The following is a 17,428-nucleotide window of genomic DNA, read 5'->3' on the forward strand; positions in this document are numbered from 1 at the left end:
AATGCAAGATGGATCAGGAAATGAACAGACAGATTGGGGTTTGGTCTGCAGTAATGTGGGCATTGCTTTGGTCGCCCATACAAAGGAAAAGCTGAGCACGATAGCAAAGCTTGATATTTACCAGTCCATCTATCAACCCTTATGGTCAAGAGTAATGGATTGTGACCAAAATAATGAGTTTTCAGATACAACCAGAAAAAAAATAGGATCCTCCATAGGGAGATAGGGTGAGGAGCTCCTTCATCTGGAAGAGGCTTAGAGTAGAGCTTCAACTCCTCTGCATCGAAAGGAGTCAGTTGATGTACGTAGTTTAGGCTTTCGATTAGAAGGTAGTCTTCCCCCTTCATTATTCCACCTACCTAGTAACCCTATATGAATAATTTTGACTCCATGTGAATGAGAAATGATGATAATGAGGGTATGTTAACTTCTGACCATAACTGTAGATAATTTATCTTGACTGCTTGAATGGGTCACCTTCTATTCTTCTCTGCCTGCTTTTTACCTGGTAGCAGCTATCTTATAGCAGTTCCTGAATAACACAATTTATGGCATTTCACCCTCACCCTTACTGTCTTTCCAGGGGTATTGGGTGTTCTTTGTGCTGGAAGGAAACGGGCCGCTCTCTTCCTTCTACAAAGCCCTACAGGTCATGGACTTCTACTTGGGTTTCTTTCTACCGTGTCAAGCAATTTTTGGAATGGACGTAAGTGTCGATTTATGGTTCTGCTGTTAATTATGGTGTGACACATTAAGTCTAAATTATTAACTAGCTGACTCAATGCATTTCTCTGTGTTGGTTAGTCTACAGTGTTGATGAAAGAAGTGCAAAACACAACACAGCACAACTGGATTGTCAGCGGCACTGCAGGCATTGGAGTGGCAATCTTTGTTATCATGGTAAATTGCTGGATATTAAATATTTAGTGGACATTTGTGCTTTTTGTGGGGAAGGGTTTCCTGAGTATTGAAATGCTGTACCTACAAGATTAAATAAAATAATAAACAAATAGATTAATGATCAAGGTAAGAATTAAATGAACTAAATGTTTACCAAATGCACTTTTAAGCACCTTTTATTTGTTTTTAATTTGCATGTAAGAGAAAAATTGTTTTCTTTTAGAATCATTCTGAACAATACTTTTCTAGTCTTTCTGAAGCATATTGAGAGATTTTCTTTAGGTTTATAGCTGATTTTTAACTAATTTTCCCTTCTTGTACCCTCACCTCAAATTTGGTAGCCTGCCAGTTAAAGAAATTAAAAGCCTAAAAAGGTAGAGGACAAAGAAAAAAGCATAAAACCTTAAAATATACATCCAGTAGATAAAGGGTATCATAGTCATATCTTCAATGAAACATACAGTGAACACCTGTCGGCAGATGATCATCTCTTGCATGACAAATTTTCAGCTAACAAATCTTTTAAAAACAATATCCAGACCTTAGAAATGTGTCAACTAAATGGAAAGAATATTACTTGATTGGAAACCAGGGAAGGACAGCATTAATTAAAGAAGGAGCCAGGAGATGGACAGTAACTCTGGAGTAGGTGCAGAGATCCACAACTCAGGTGGACGAACCTGTTGGCAGGACAACTATTATCCATGCACTCTCCATATCTAGTCTTCATGCGATTGTGGTAAGAAGAAAGCCATTGTTTACAAAAAGCTATAAGATGTCCCATTTGCTGTTTGCTACAAACCATGTAGGGGACAAAATAAACGTGTGGAGGAAGGTGCTCTGGTCAGATGAGGCCAACTTGTGCCTAAGTGCTAAACACTAAACTAACAACACATAGATGGATAGATGATAGTCGAGCTGGTAGGAGCTTATTGAGAGATGGATGGAACTAAATACAGGGTAATCTAGGAAAGAAACCTGCTAGAAGCTACAAAGGTCTTGAGACTAGGGCAGAGGTTCACAACAATCCGCTCCAGAGCTACAATAGAATGCTTTAGATCAATGCACATTTGTGTGTTAGAACAATAAACTCCAACCCAAATCCAATTAAGAATTATTTTCCTTCCACCTCACAATTACACACCAGTTGTGTAGTAAAATATATTGAAAACTGTAATGTGACATAATGTGTAAATGTTATGTGCAATACTGTCAGAAAACCTAAAGAAATATTGATCAAAAACACTTTAAAAGATTGCTGTTCTACAAACATCTCCGAATGAGAAATTTTGTTTTGTTGGAGGCAAAATATAAAGAAATGAATGACGTAAACCCCACGATTCATGCCTCGTGTGCATTAGGATCAAAGAATCAGCAAGGAGATTTTTCTGTTTCTCTCAGGTGATCAACATGGTGTCTAAGTGGTGTTATGGCACTGGCTTGTGGACATCAGGAACAATTTCCAGAGATATCGGTGATCGGCGCCAGTCTGTGAGCCGCCAGCCCTCCTTCACCCTGTCAGAGTGGACGGATGCCCAGGAAGATCTGATGGACCTTGACCCGGTGCCTCAGACTCCAGTATTTGACATGGGCACAGACACTAGGATGGAAGATGCCTCCACCCTCACCGTCACACCAGTGGGACTTCAGGAGAGGTTAGAGAGGGGCATTCTGCACACCAGTAGTTTCAGGAGAAATGTTGTTTCATGGGAAAAATATTTCTAGGTAGTGAAATAGAGGATGTTCTGTCTCAGAGCATTTTTTATTTGTAATTTTATGCAAATGAGTGCACATTCCTCTGATCTGTGCCAACTAACCAAGGTTGAATCCCACAGGAGAGGCTCCAATGTTTCTCTGACGTTGGATATGTGCACCCCAGGCTGCACAGAGCCCTACGGCTATGGGGCCCAGCTCTCTCCACGAGACCAGTCGGCCCAGGAGTACCTCCGACAGGGAACGCACGTCCTGACCCCTGCCATGCTGCACACAAGGGCCATGGATGACCAGAGTCTGCAGGCGGAGTTTTATGTGAGTGCAACCACAGCAGCTCAGCCACCTACGCTCTTAGATTAGCAAAGACTCACTGGAAAAGACATACGCTGACATTGACATGCATTCATAGACGCAGGCACTAGTGTACACACCCACACATGCACAAACACCCAACTAAGCTCACCGCACATCCGTACGCTTTGTCAGTGGGCGAAGGACGGAGGGCTACAAATGTTTTTGCATATAAAAAAACCCCACAGAGGCTTTTAGTGTCTGTTAGGCATGAAAATTTGCACTCGATATTACACAAGCAATGTTAAAACACCTTAGGTCATGTACAATCAGACAGCAAGAGTTTGTTGCAAAGGACAGACAATGACCTCATGTCTTTGGATATTCTTTTCATAGGCTACAGTCACACGGCAGATAAATGCAGCCCAAATCCGACTTTTTTGACCATATGCAACTAGGGCTGGGCGATGTGAACCAAAAATAATATCTCAATATTTTTAAGCTGAATGGCGAAATACAATATACAGGGGTTGGACAATGAAACTGAAACACCTGTCATTTTAGTGTGGGAGGTTTCATGGCTAAATTGGACCAGCCTGGTAGCCAGTCTTCATTGATTGCACATTGCACCAGTAAGAGCAGAGTGTGAAGGTTCAATTAGCAGGGTAAGAGCACAGTTTTGCTCAAAATATTGAAATGCACACAACATTATGGGTGACATACCAGAGTTCAAAAGAGGACAAATTGTTGGTGCACGTCTTGCTGGCGCATCTGTGACCAAGACAGCAAGTCTCTGTGATGTATCTAGAGCCACGGTATCCAGGGTAATGTCAGCATACCACCAAGAAGGACGAACCACATCCAACAGGATTAACTGTGGACGCAAGAGGAAGCTGTCTGAAAGGGATGTTCAAGTGCTAACCCGGATTGTATCCAAAAAACATAAAACCACGGCTGCCCAAATCATGGCAGAATTAAATGTGCACCTCAACTCTCCTGTTTCCACCATAACTGTCCGTCGGGAGCTCCACAGGGTCAATTTACATGGCTTAGCTGCTATAGCCAAACCTTTGGTCACTCATACCAATGCCAAACGTCGGTTTCAATGGTGCAAGGAGCACAAATCTTGGAATGTGGACAATGTGAAACGTGTATTGTTCTCTGATGAGTCCACCTTTACTGTTTTCCCCACATCCGGGAGAGTTACGGTGTGGAGAAGCCCCAAAGAAGCGTACCACCCAGACTGTTGCATGCCCAGAGTGAAGCATGGGAGTGGATCAGTGATGGTTTGGGGTGCCATATCATGGCATTCCCTTGGCACAATACTTGTGCTAGATGGGCGCGTCACTGCCAAGGACTACCGAACCATTCTTGAGGACCATGTGCATCCAATGGTTCAAACATTGTATCCTGAAGGCGGTGCCGTGTATCAGGATGACAATCCACCAATACACACAGCAAGACTGGTGAAAGATTGGTTTGATGAACATGAAAGTGAAGTTGAACATCTCCCATGGCCTGCACAGTCACCAGATCTAAATATTATTGAGCCACTTTGGGGTGTTTTGGAGGAGCGAGTCAGGAAACGATATGATACGCCATAGCTTTAGTAATGTCGTGCCACTTGTCACTTTTTCTCTCATAAGGCACAGTTTTGTAACGTGGTTTATTTCGATGCAGGAGGCTGGGAAGGCTTCACAGTCTGAGCTGCAGCATGCAGTTTAACACACTCTTCGTATTCTTTTTTTATGGTGCTGTTTTAAATGGTGGAAAAGATTTGTAGTGCTCGAACTTTTTGTCAGGACTTGCTTTCGGCATTCTCTACAAAATACATCTTTTGTTCATCTGAGATTTTGAATCCGGATCATCTCAAAATGAGTGAACCATTGCTTTTCGTTTTGCTCACCAGGTGCTCTCCGATATCCTCTCCTGTGCTTTCATCCACACCTTCCATCTCATGGCTGCTTTAGCATGCTAAACTTTCTAGCTTAGCTAGCCGCTAGATGATGCAGTGGGGAGGGATGATTTGTCTTCAGTTTGAGGGAGAAGGGGCCGTGGGAAGTTCGACACAGACATATGAGGAAGAAGACAGAAGAATTGGCGGATCTAAAAGAATGATTAATATGCAATGTAGACCATTTTGATATAAACGATATACTTCCATCTTATAACTCTTTTGAAAAAATCTCGATAGTTTTAAAATCTCGATATATATTGCCCAGTCCTATATGCAACCCATATCCGACATTTTCATGGCAGTCAGAACGGCCCGATTCTAATCTTTTCACCTTCAAAACAATCCAAATTGTTTCACTTTCATAAGTGGTACAAATCGGATATGTATCTGATAGTTTTCAAAGTGCCCGCAGTCTGCCTCCAGTGCCTCGCATTTCATCCAACTTTCATGCCATTGTCCTGGCTCCGACTAAACATCTACACAGACCTCTCTACAGAAGCAGCAGTCATTGATCCACAAAAGGCCATTGTAATTAGTTGCGCTCTCTTTTTTCTTGCCTTTCTTTGTTGTGTTCTAATGTGGTCATAATATTGTTGGCTCACAGTGCTCAACAACTTAATAATAACTCGGAGACGCTGACATCCATTATTACGTTCCATAAACAGTGTGCTGCTGTGTAAGGTCTACATTCTCCTTCTGCGCATGCTGGTCGCTTTGGTCGAACCGTTCAGACTGAAGTCTGATGGTGGTCGCATTGAATTTATAGTTTGAACAACCACGCCAAAAAAATCGGATTTCATCAAAAAAACGGATCTGAGCATGAAGAATGGCAGTGTGAACGTAGCCTTAGTGTTTGGCAAAAGGAAATGAATGAATGAATAGATTTTTGCTACACCAACTATACTGTCATTACTGGCAGGAAACTCCAATGAACTTTGTGGACCCCAAGGAATATAATTACCCAGGGCTTGTGAGAAAAAATCGCTACAAGACCATTTTACCCAGTAAGTACAAAGCAAATTGAAATTATCACATATTAAAGTATATGTACTTTGCATATCTTCACTTTGTTAAGGGTACATTAAATACATTGTCCTGAAGAGTATGTCATAGTTCCATATATTAACACTGAGATGCTCCATTCAGTCAAACCTTTCAGTGCTCCTATGATTTCATCACTCTGTCTACCTACAGATACACACAGCAGAGTCATTTTAAAGTCGCAGGAAGAAGATGATTTTCTTTCTACCTACATTAATGCTAATTATCTCAAAGTAAGTTAAAAAAGTTTGTACTACTATCCAGCTATTTAGTTCTGAGCTTACTGTTTTATTTTCACTGATAACTTTGACATCTGGGCATGTTTTCCTGTGTGTGTGCAGGGTTATGGGGATGAGGAACAAGCTTACATTGCCACGCAGGGCCCCACTGTTAATACGGTGGGAGACTTCTGGACGATGGTGTGGCAGGAGAAAAGCCCCATTATAGTGATGATCACCAATCTGGAGGAGAAAAACGAGGTGGAGACATGAATGATAATAATAATGCACCACCCTCCACAATTATTAGCATTCGTAGTAAAGATAAGTGAAAAGCCTTACAATAAAGTATTTTTCATTACATTTCTTGTGGTGTAGTCGCTCAAAAAAATTTTTAATAAATAAATCATCCAACATACAGGTCCTTCTCAAAATATTAGCATATTGTGATAAAGTTCATTATTTTCCATAATGTAATGATGAAAATTTAACATTCATATATTTTAGATTCATTGCACACTAACTGAAATATTTCAGGTCTTTTATTGTCTTAATACGGATGATTTTGGCATACAGCTCATGAAAACCCAAAATTCCTATCTCACAAAATTAGCATATTTCATCCGACCAATAAAAGAAAAGTGTTTTTAATACAAAAAACGTCAACCTTCAAATAATCATGTACAGTTATGCACTCAATACTTGGTCGGGAATCCTTTTGCAGAAATGACTGCTTCAATGCGGCGTGGCATGGAGGCAATCAGCCTGTGGCACTGCTGAGGTCTTATGGAGGCCCAGGATGCTTCGATAGCGGCCTTTAGCTCATCCAGAGTGTTGGGTCTTGAGTCTCTCAACGTTCTCTTCACAATATCCCGCAGATTCTCTATGGGGTTCAGGTCAGGAGAGTTGGCAGGCCAATTGAGCACAGTGATACCATGGTCAGTAAACCATTTACCAGTGGTTTTGGCACTGTGAGCAGGTGCCAGGTCGTGCTGAAAAATGAAATCTTCATTTCCATAAAGCTTTTCAGCAGATGGAAGCATGGAGTGCTCCAAAATCTCCTGATAGCTAGCTGCATTGACCCTGCCCTTGATAAAACACAGTGGACCAACACCAGCAGCTGACACGGCACCCCAGACCATCACTGACTGTGGGTACTTGACACTGGACTTCTGGCATTTTGGCATTTCCTTCTCCCCAGTCTTCCTCCAGACTCTGGCACCTTGATTTCCGAATGACATGCAGAATTTGCTTTCATCCGAAAAAAGTACTTTGGACCACTGAGCAACAGTCCATTGCTGCTTCTCTGTAGCCCAGGTCAGGCGCTTCTGCTGCTGTTTCTGGTTCAAAAGTGGCTTGACCTGGGGAATGTGGCACCTGTAGTCCATTTCCTGCACACGCCTGTGCACGGTGCCTCTGGATTTTTCTACTCCAGACTCAGTCCACTGCTTCCGCAGGTCCCCCAAGGTCTGGAATCGGCCCTTCTCCACAATCTTCCTCAGGGTCCGGTCACCTCTTCTCGTTGTGCAGCGTTTTCTGCCACACTTTTTCCTTCCCACAGACTTCCCACTGAGGTGCCTTGATACAGCACTCTGAGAACAGCCTATTCGTTCAGAAATTTCTTTCTGTGTCTTACCCTCTTGCTTGAGGGTGTCAATCGTGGCCTTCTGGACAGCAGTCAGGTCGGCAGTCTTACCCATGATTGGGGTTTTGAGTGATGAACCAGGCTGGGAGTTTAAAAGGCCTCAGGAATCTTTTGCAGGTGTTTAGAGTTAACTCGTTGATTCAGATGATTAGGTTCATAGCTCGTTTAGAGACCCTTTTAATTATATGCTAATTTTGTGAGATAGGAATTTTGGGTTTTCATGAGCTGTATGCCAAAATCATCCGTATTAAAACAATAAAAGACCTGAAATATTTCAGTTAGTGTGCAATGAATCTAAAATATATGAATGTTAAATTTTTCTCATGACATTATGGAAAATAATGAACTTTATCACAATATGCTAATATTTTGAGAAGGACCTGTATATTATAAGTAGATTAATTTAGTTGTGGAAAAAAATCACATTCAAATATAACTTTATTTAACAACAAAACTGTTTAAAAAACTTTCAAAAGTTTCTACTAAAGAAAATTGCTTCCCTTGGGGTATGATAATGACACGACACAGAGGTTCATTTTTCTTAGCTACTCTTCAAAATGGGAAAAACAATAGAACAAGTTATTTAAGTAAAGCATGAGTGAGTGGGTTGGTAAAAGAGGTGAAAATAGGACACTTGGGGTCATTAAGTCTCTGTAACAATGATTAGATGTAACCAAAGACCAACCGATTGTTTGGGAGGCAAGACAGGAAAAAGCATTTTCTGTCCCACCAAAAAACATGTGGAGTTTGTTAAACATTGATGACACTTTAAGAAGTAACGTATGCTGTATTCAAATAAAACATCGGATTGTATTCTTTTTTTCTGTTGACAAACTCCACGAGGATCTGGTGTAAAGCAAACCATAGATGTTATAGAGAACCTCATGATCACTGTTATGTTATGGTGGAGGATGTATGATGCTGTTGGCCTGTTCTTTAACAAAGGCAGTGGAAACCTTATTAGACTGTATTGTATCAGAGATTCTTTGGGCAGTTATTGGGTCTTTCTGTAGAACAATGACCTAAAACATATGGCCAAATTGGCACTGATATGGTTCCCCAGACACCAGATCAACCTTCTTACATGGCCACCTCTGTCCACAGACTGAAATCCCAGTAAAAGCTAAGAGGTGAACTGTCAGGGACCAAACAGTTAGACAAAGGACAAAAGTATACAGGAAATATCCTCCATTTATTCTTACAGGCTAGCCTACATGAAACAAGGAAGGGAGGGACAAGATGACTAAGATAAACAATAAATAAACCTAAACAACAAATTCACCCTTACAAATCATAACTACAACACAAATATAAAAACTTAGACATTCTAACACCAAACAGTTTTTAAACAATGGAGCTTTCAGAGTTGGACAGCTTCTCCAGAGTTAAGTCCCCCTTTTTCACCAGCCTGATGGCTTCCTCCACTTCCTGGTGTGACGTCACATTTGCTCCCCCCAGCTAGTTCCTTCCACCTCAGCAAAAGAAACAAACAATTAATAATCTGCAGAAACATAGGCTGTTTACTAACTGTGTGCACCCAGCTTAGCAAACATCCAAAATAATACAAGAAAGTGCCATCAAACAAATATGATGTGTAGAAGAAACATTAAAATACTAACACTGTGAAATAGCTGGAGGAACCTCCACAAAAAATTTTGTTAACATGAGATTTTTTTCCCAACTGAATTATTAACAGGGAGGGCTTATAAATGCTTAGGCTGCTGTAATGAGTACATAACTGGATTTGTGCAAGAGTTTAACAGTACATGTACAAATGTTGTATGTATGTTTTATCTTGCTTTCTTGAGCAGAAATGTGCAGAATACTGGCCTGAGGACACTGTGACCCACGAGGGCATAGAGATCATCGTTGTCTCACTAACTCAAGAGGATGACTACAGCCTGAGGGTGTTTACTCTAAAGGTAACTCACAGAAAAGAGAGATGTGCATGCATTCCATTAAAGAACAATTTAAAACTGTGTTATCTTATATAATTTGATGATTGTAGGTCCTGCTTGTGAATAGGAGGCTACACAATAATTTAAATGAGAAAAAAACATATTGAGACCATTAAAATATTTGCAGCATGAAACGTGGGAAAGTCTCTAATTAGTCTGAATGTTTGCAAGTTTGTTTTTAAAACATTTTAGGTTTGTCAAATTTGAATGAGATTTCAAGAGGACACCAAGATATTTTTCTTCTGAGACATATTTAATCTCTGTGTTACATCCTGTTTCCTTTAAACAACACTCAATAAGTGTTTGGGAACTGAGGCACTAATTTTTGAGGTTTTGTAGGTCCTTGTTGGATGTGCAACTTCAGTTGCTCAACAGTCTGGGGTCTCCGTTGTCATATTTAGCGCTTCATACTGCGCCACACATTTTCAATGGAGGACAGGTCTGGACTGCAGGAAGGCCAGTCTAGTACCAGAACTCCTTTGTTATGAAGCCACGCTGTTGTAACACATGCAGAATGTGTCTTGGTTTTGTCTTGCTGAAATAAGCAGGAACTTCCCTGAAAAAGATGTTGCTTGGATGGCGGCATTTGTTGCTCCAAAAACTGTATGTACCCTTCAAATTCAAAAATACTTTATTAATCCCAAAGGGAAATTAATAACATTAATAGTGCCTTCACAGATGTGCAAGTTAGCCATTACATGGGCACCAACACAACCCATACCATCACAGATGCTGGCTTTTAAACTTTGCGTTCATAATAATCCGGATGGTCCTTTTCCTCTTTGGCCTGGAGGACATGACGTCTATGATTTCCAAAAACTATTTGAATTATGGAAGCTGCTGGGGTTTCTGCATGTTGTTGATATATAAGGCTTTCACTTTGCATGGTTGAGTTTTAACTTGCTCTTGTAGATGTAGCTATGAACTGTATTTACTGACAATGGTTCCTGAGCCCATGCGATAATATCTGTTACAGAATGATGCTGGTTTTTAATGCCTCCTGAGGGGTCGAAGATCACGGGCATTCAATGTTGATTTTCGGCCTTGCTGCTTACATGCAGAGATTTGTCCAGATTCTCTGAAACTTTTGATGATATGATGGACTGTAGATGATGTAATCCCAACATTCTTTGCAATTGTACTTTGAGAAATGTTCTCAAAGTGTTCAACTGTTTGCTCTCACAGTTGTTCACAAAGAGGTGAACCTCGCCCCATCCTTGCTGGTGAACAGCTGTGCCTTTCAGGGATCCTCCTTTTACACTCAATTAAATTGTACACTCACCTGTTTCCAATTAACCTGTTCACCTGTGGAATGATCCAAACAGTTGTTTTTTTAGCATTCCTCAGCTTTCAGTCTTTTGTTGCCCCTTCTCCCAGCTTTTTCAGAACATGCTGCAGGAATCAAATTCAAAAATGAATATTTCCAAAACAAAACACATAGTTTATAACTTTAAACATTCAATATCTTGCCTTTGTATTGTATTCAATTACATATTGGTGGAACAAGATTAGCAAATTATTGTATTCTGTTTTTCTTTACGTTTTACTCAGCATTCCTGACAAATATGGCAAATCATTTATAAATAAGCTAAAACAAATGGTCTCAGCCTTGAGGTACACACGTATTAATTTTCTGAAATAATCTCTCACCACTCATTGATCTTAAAATCCATATTGTTCATGGTTTATAAGATTTTATTAAAACCGCTCTTAAATAATCTCAGAAACGTTCATGACTGATTTATTTATTTTTCCTTACATTCACTATGCAATCTTATAAAAAATACAATCAATTATTTTTCTATAAATTATACAGAACCGTTTTGCTATTACACACAGTAATTTGTCTGGGGAGATTGTTAAAAACCACTGGGGCCTATTCACATAATCTGTTTATTTTGGCTACATATAGACCATCAGATTGGCTTATGTGTTGAAATAATGTTTATATTCACCATTATAGTGTGGCAGCATTAGTTTTCTTTTTTTCTCAGCAGATCTGTTGGGCAGTGAAGAATATCATGATTTGGATGTATGTTTTGGTGCCATTATTGTTTCTGTTGATTTTTTTATTTTATTTGGAGTCACGGTGGCCTTGCTGCATGAACAAACAACACATGATTCTGCTAATGCAGCCTGCAGCTGATTAATAAGCATCGTGGTATCATTACATAAAAGTGCCACAAGTCAAAAGTGTTTTGTTTGTTTGTTTGTCTGTGGCTCTCTGGGTAATATGTTGTGTTCCCGTAGCATCACTAATCAGTGGCAGAATAATGCTAGGGAAATGGTGAAAACTGGTGTGATCATGCACAGTGCTGTCATCAAATGAGGGATTTATTTATTTACTCACATTATGCTCTGCATTATCTGTTGTCCTGGTAACGTAACCTTTTGGATTTACATGGAGCACAACAGACATACAAAAACAAAACAAAATCAAGCCAACAGATAAACAAACAAGCTATGCAATGTGTGCATGTTTACACAACAGGACCACATCCATATTTCCTGGGTCTCTGTGTGTTTGTTTGTGTGTACCAGTGTGGGGAAGAAGAGCGTACCCTTCGGCATTACTGGTACACCTCCTGGCCGGATCAGAAGACTCCAGACAAGGCTCCTCCCCTGCTGGAGCTAGTTCAGCAGGTGGAAGGAGCCAGAGAGGAGGCCCTACCCTCAAGTGGCCCAATAATTGTCCATTGCAGGTACAATGATATAACAGCCATTAATAAATTGACAACAAAGCTTATATTTAATATAAAAATAAACAACTCTTTCATTTCATGTAGATATTTGGAAAAGAAAATTGAGAGTTTAGTATATGCCGTTTTCAAGCACTTTCTTTTCCACTAATTTAAGATTTTTTTGTTTATCAAAACTGAATGAATTTGAATCAGTATGTTACTAAATCTTGGACTGATCTCATATACTACAGTGCTGGGATTGGTCGAACTGGCTGCTTTATTGCCACCTCCATCCTGTGCAAACAGCTGAGGTCCGAGGGTGTGGTTGACATCCTGAGAACCACCTGCCAGCTCCGTCTGGACAGGTGAGATAAGCTTTTGTTTCTATTCTTCTATTCATGTCTGTTTATAAAAGGTCAAGCTCACAATTATTTACTAATTTAGTTCCAAAACACAAGACAAAGCTTCATGGGGTTTTGTACACAATACTCCTAAATACCATGAGAATGGCTGAATGTATAACCAGTATATTTCAATTTTAAAAGAGAGTTATGACACCTGTATTAAGTTAGAAACTCTGAAATCCTAAATCGCACGCTAATATTGTGTTTGACTAAAATGTAGGCACATTTAATCATCGGGAAAAGAAAGTTTAGATAATTGTTTTTTTTTGTTTTTTTTTTACAAAATCCTTTTGCAGGTTCCAACAGGTTTTTTTCTCAGGATTTCCTTTTAATTAGTTTCATCATCCCATCAGCCCTGAACAGTTTTCCTTTCCCTGCTGAAGATCAGCATTTCCACAGTATAATGCTACCACTACCATGTTTCAGAACTGGCTGTGTAGCGCAGTGGATGATCTGTTGATTTTCTGCCACACATTGCATTTAGCATGAAGGCAAAACGTTTTCACAATATCTCCTACATGGCTTGTGACAAATTTTGAACATGGCTTATTTTCAACATTGACTTTCTTCTTGTCCAACTTACATAAAGGCCAGAATTGTGGAATTATTGTCAAAACCATGCATCCCTTAACATATACTTCACATGTGCACTACCTTGTGTTGGTCTATTGCATAAAACCTCATTAAAATCCCATGAATCTTGTGGTTGCAGAGTAGCAAAATGTGACAAAGGTCTAGGGGTTTGTATTGTTTTGCAAGAAATTACACACACAAAAAAATTTTATGCTAATCTAGGACATAGAAAGCACCGTGCATACCCAAACCACGGATGACTAAAGTTTTCAATCATAAAAAACTGTAAAAATGTTATTCCAAACACCAATATGATTTTCCTCCAGTGAACATAGCAGCATGCTCCTAGGGCGCAGAGAGGAAACACAGAGTTGCAGTAATATCACAATGCTGCTCTTTAAGATGTTTGGTATATTTACCTGCTACAGATGCAAACCCCGATTTCTTCTTTCATTGTCCTTCTGTGTGTTTATCAGAGGTGGGATGATCCAGACGTGTGAGCAGTACCAGTTTGTGCATCATGTCCTCAGCCTGTATGAAAAGCAGCTGTCTCACACTGCTGAAGAGTAACGTGAGCCCCACAGCTGCACCCAGACCGAGACACACCACTGTACACCGTACCACCTGTGGTGGTATGCACCACCTTACCTAGCGTCATCACACAGTCTCACCCTTTAACAACCCTAAACCACGTTAATCTCTTCATCCAAATCAGGCTCATTTATATGGAACCGTGCTTAATGTCGCTGTACAGAATCAACAAAGAGGTGGAATAATGGGATGACTCTAATCAAACACTGTTTTAACATCTGTCCAGAGCCAGCAGGCCTTTAATAATCCAAGCCCATGGTCCCTGTGTTGTTTAATTCGAGCTGCTGAGACTTTCCATCACACTGATGCTCATAAGTCTCAGTTGTCAAGGCCTTGTTTCAGTCTTGGTCTAAAATAGCTCCCTTACATAATGATTGTACAGCTATCGAAAGGCTATAGTAGAGCTAAAGCATTCTCAGGTCACCTGCACTAGAGTTTGCTTGGACAAAATTCACTCTAAGAAAGTTAGTGATTAAAATAAGGGCCCTTTACAGTATAAGTCCCGGCATAATTTAATTCCACAGAGATAATCAAACTCCAGCCTAATATGTACCACTCTATTGATGTAAAATGTTAACCAACATCCAGCTTTTTTCTCACTGACTCTCTTTTCATGTAAAAAATGCAGAAGGCCTGAGTCACCTCCTTTTCAGGTTGCATGGTGCTAAGTATTCGTTAAAGGCATGTGCAATGTTATGGAACATAGGAATGTAATAGTTAGGCTAATTAGGACTTCTGTACAAGCTCAAATATTTAATCTTTTTTTAATCCGCGCTGCGTGTGGCAGTCCTCATGGCCCATGGTGTTTACACAGAAAACAACATCATAAATGTTCCCTCAGAGGCGTCACAGAGCCACCTCAAAGTGGGAGAAGCTAGAAACAGTCCCAAAACGTGAAAAACAGCCTTTTAACAGATCCTGTAGAGAAAAGCAACAAGCTGAAGGGTGGTGACATTCAGCTCGTTTTCATATCCCACTCGTCAGAATTGTTTCATAAAGTTTGTCGTCCTCCTGCTCTGTGATGCCTCTGCTTACAACAGTAGCTTGAACGCGTCTGTGAGGTAACAAAGCTCATGATTGTTGTATAGACAGGCCAGGCCTAATCTGTATGAAGCACAATAGACCAACTAAGGTTGTCTCTCTGATGTTCAGCTGTAAAGCTTATTTTTTCTGTATTGTGTTTTTGATTGTGTTGCGTTTAATGGATTGCATGTGCCGTATGGGACTCTGTAGGGTCCACAATCAAAGCGACGTGATTGGTTGTCCTGCTATTTGTTGTGTAAAAAAAAGGGTGAACGCCTATTATTATTATTATTATTATTATTATTATTATTATTATTGCTTGCTCCTAGCCAATGCTTTTGATACAGTTTGCTTTTGTGAAACCAACCAGAGATATTTTTAGAACATTTTGATACAATCCTTTCGAGTAGATGCCTTGTGTATATTTCTGTTTACAACATGATGGAATGTAGCTCATACTGTGGATCAAAACCATTGGTTTATATTGCAAGACTTAAGAGAACAAAATGTGACAACTACCTAAGTTACCTTAGAGTAAAGTAAATAGATAGATTATGTTCCCTCTTAAGTATTCCAATTACTTTAGGCCTTTAGGCTTTGCTTTAATATGCTTTGCTTTCTGTGTATGTTCCTATTGTTTTTCTTGGAGAATTTTACCTCAGACTGTGTTTTTACACAGTCCCTGTTTCCATCTGTGATTCTAGGCCACTCTCAGTTGACAACATAGTTGAGAAATAAATGCTATGTGCAAGGCAGCTAAAACAGTGCAGATAGTTTTCTATGTAACAAGAATCCAACAACTTCTATGGCTATGAACGTTATCAAAGGATCTAAAGAATTACTCGCGAGGGCTCTGACCCATTGCTAAACACCAACTCATCAAGGAAGATTAAACTGCCAAAATTGCTTGTCAAATAACACTGGACTGAGACTGACAAGAAATTCCAAATTTTATTGCCAGGGCTCCAACATGATCCTCTGATAATGTTCAGTGTCCTCGACTCAACAGCTTTTATTTTGAGTGTTTATTGCCAGTGCTTCACTCGTCCTCTTCTGATGTTTCAAATGAAGATGACAAAAACAGCCAGTCACACATACAATTACCAGCAATCAGTATTCCTCTCCTCTGCTAAAGTATCGCTTTAAGTTGTGAGTTTTTGCATCCAAATAAAAGTAGATTTTCATGAGTCTTTCTTGGTGTCTCTTTGATTTTACACATACTGTATATTTAGAGTCATTTGTGTGCTATAGTTTTGGCTTTTGATCAAAGCCTATTTCGAGTCACATTGCGTTTTCATAACTTGACCACTAGAGGTCAGTGTTTGCCCTCCTTGCCGTTGGCTAACTGCCCTTTCAACTGTTGACATCAATGATAGTACAGCAGCAGAGTAAAGGCTTTCAGACAAACAAAATTATTGATTTAATTAAATTTAATCACTCAACGTTTTATTTCAAATGATTTCGATTCTTGATGTGAAACAGTCATTTTTATAAATTTAAATAAAATACTGCCAGTAAATTAATGTTTTCCTATGCAGACACAGTATGGTGAACAAGTATTTGAATCCTCATGGATTTAATTTCTTTTGCTTTTTGTCACACTTTAAGGCTAATATCTGGTTTATTAATGGAAAAAGCTTTATGTGTTTTTTGACAGAGTACAAAAAATGAAAAACTCCAGGTGCTGTTATTCTGTCTGTCAATATGTGATTTGAAAAGATTACTTACTGAGGTGGTACGTATTGTAAGAGGTTTGATAACCCCTGACTAACATCAGTTATTATCATATCGATAAGTTTTTAGTTCTTAGAGTTCAGATACATTGCAGTTTTGTTTTTAGTTTTTTTGCAGAATGGACTTGTGGCTTTGTATTGTGTATAGGGTTACCGAAGGAGGAAGAGAAGGTGACTTAACCACAGTACAATTTAGACAAGAACAGCCTTTGGAGAAGAACATTACAAACATAGATTCTAAGTTAGGGTTTTAATGGTGTAATGTTATAAAATCCTTAGAAAAAGGGTGATTTAGTGGTGTCTTGTAAAGGACTGGGTTCAGTGGTGAGTTTTTATTTGGGTAAATGGCTTTCTGCCCAGAGTGGCACACTATAGAGGGACACCACAAGGCCAAATTAAGCTATCTGCCAGTTGCGCTCAGAGTTTTCTATTGCTTATGTGCAAGTCCAGTCAACCTGAAAGGGCTTTCCCACTGTAGTGTGCGCAGTGTAAGAAAACGCTGCTGTATACCACAGATTGCTGATGATATTAAGTTGGAAGGAAGTAAGGAAGTAAGGAATCTGACCCTCTCTTGTTTAAAATCTTAAATTTTTAAGACTAGTCAGACTTCAACCAAATACATTTACACCAAAGGTTCCTTAATCTACAAAGGGAGATGTCTTAAGCCTGTATTATATTTGTAAACAAATAAAAGAAAACA

The 17,428-nt window shown here is 39.6% G+C and overlaps 1 protein-coding gene across 2 annotated transcripts in view; it reads left to right on the plus strand.

Annotated features, from left to right (window-relative positions):
• ptpn5 (protein tyrosine phosphatase non-receptor type 5) overlaps positions 1-16,182 on the plus strand; it is a 28,312-nt gene extending 12,130 nt beyond the window's left edge. For both annotated transcript variants that reach the window (XM_047349629.1, XM_047349637.1), the window contains exons 4-14: positions 584-706; positions 805-900; positions 2,302-2,555; positions 2,736-2,928; positions 5,781-5,865; positions 6,056-6,135; positions 6,244-6,381; positions 9,577-9,687; positions 12,265-12,425; positions 12,656-12,769; positions 13,858-16,182. In XM_047349629.1, the coding sequence (XP_047205585.1) occupies positions 584-706; positions 805-900; positions 2,302-2,555; positions 2,736-2,928; positions 5,781-5,865; positions 6,056-6,135; positions 6,244-6,381; positions 9,577-9,687; positions 12,265-12,425; positions 12,656-12,769; positions 13,858-13,951 (1,449 nt within the window). In that variant the 3' untranslated portion in view covers positions 13,952-16,182. The remainder of the gene's footprint in view (positions 1-583; positions 707-804; positions 901-2,301; positions 2,556-2,735; positions 2,929-5,780; positions 5,866-6,055; positions 6,136-6,243; positions 6,382-9,576; positions 9,688-12,264; positions 12,426-12,655; positions 12,770-13,857) is intronic.
• The last annotated feature ends 1,246 nt before the right edge of the window (positions 16,183-17,428 follow it).

Source organism: Girardinichthys multiradiatus, chromosome 2 (genome assembly GCF_021462225.1).
Source record: "Girardinichthys multiradiatus isolate DD_20200921_A chromosome 2, DD_fGirMul_XY1, whole genome shotgun sequence".
NCBI lineage: Eukaryota > Metazoa > Chordata > Actinopteri > Cyprinodontiformes > Goodeidae > Girardinichthys > Girardinichthys multiradiatus.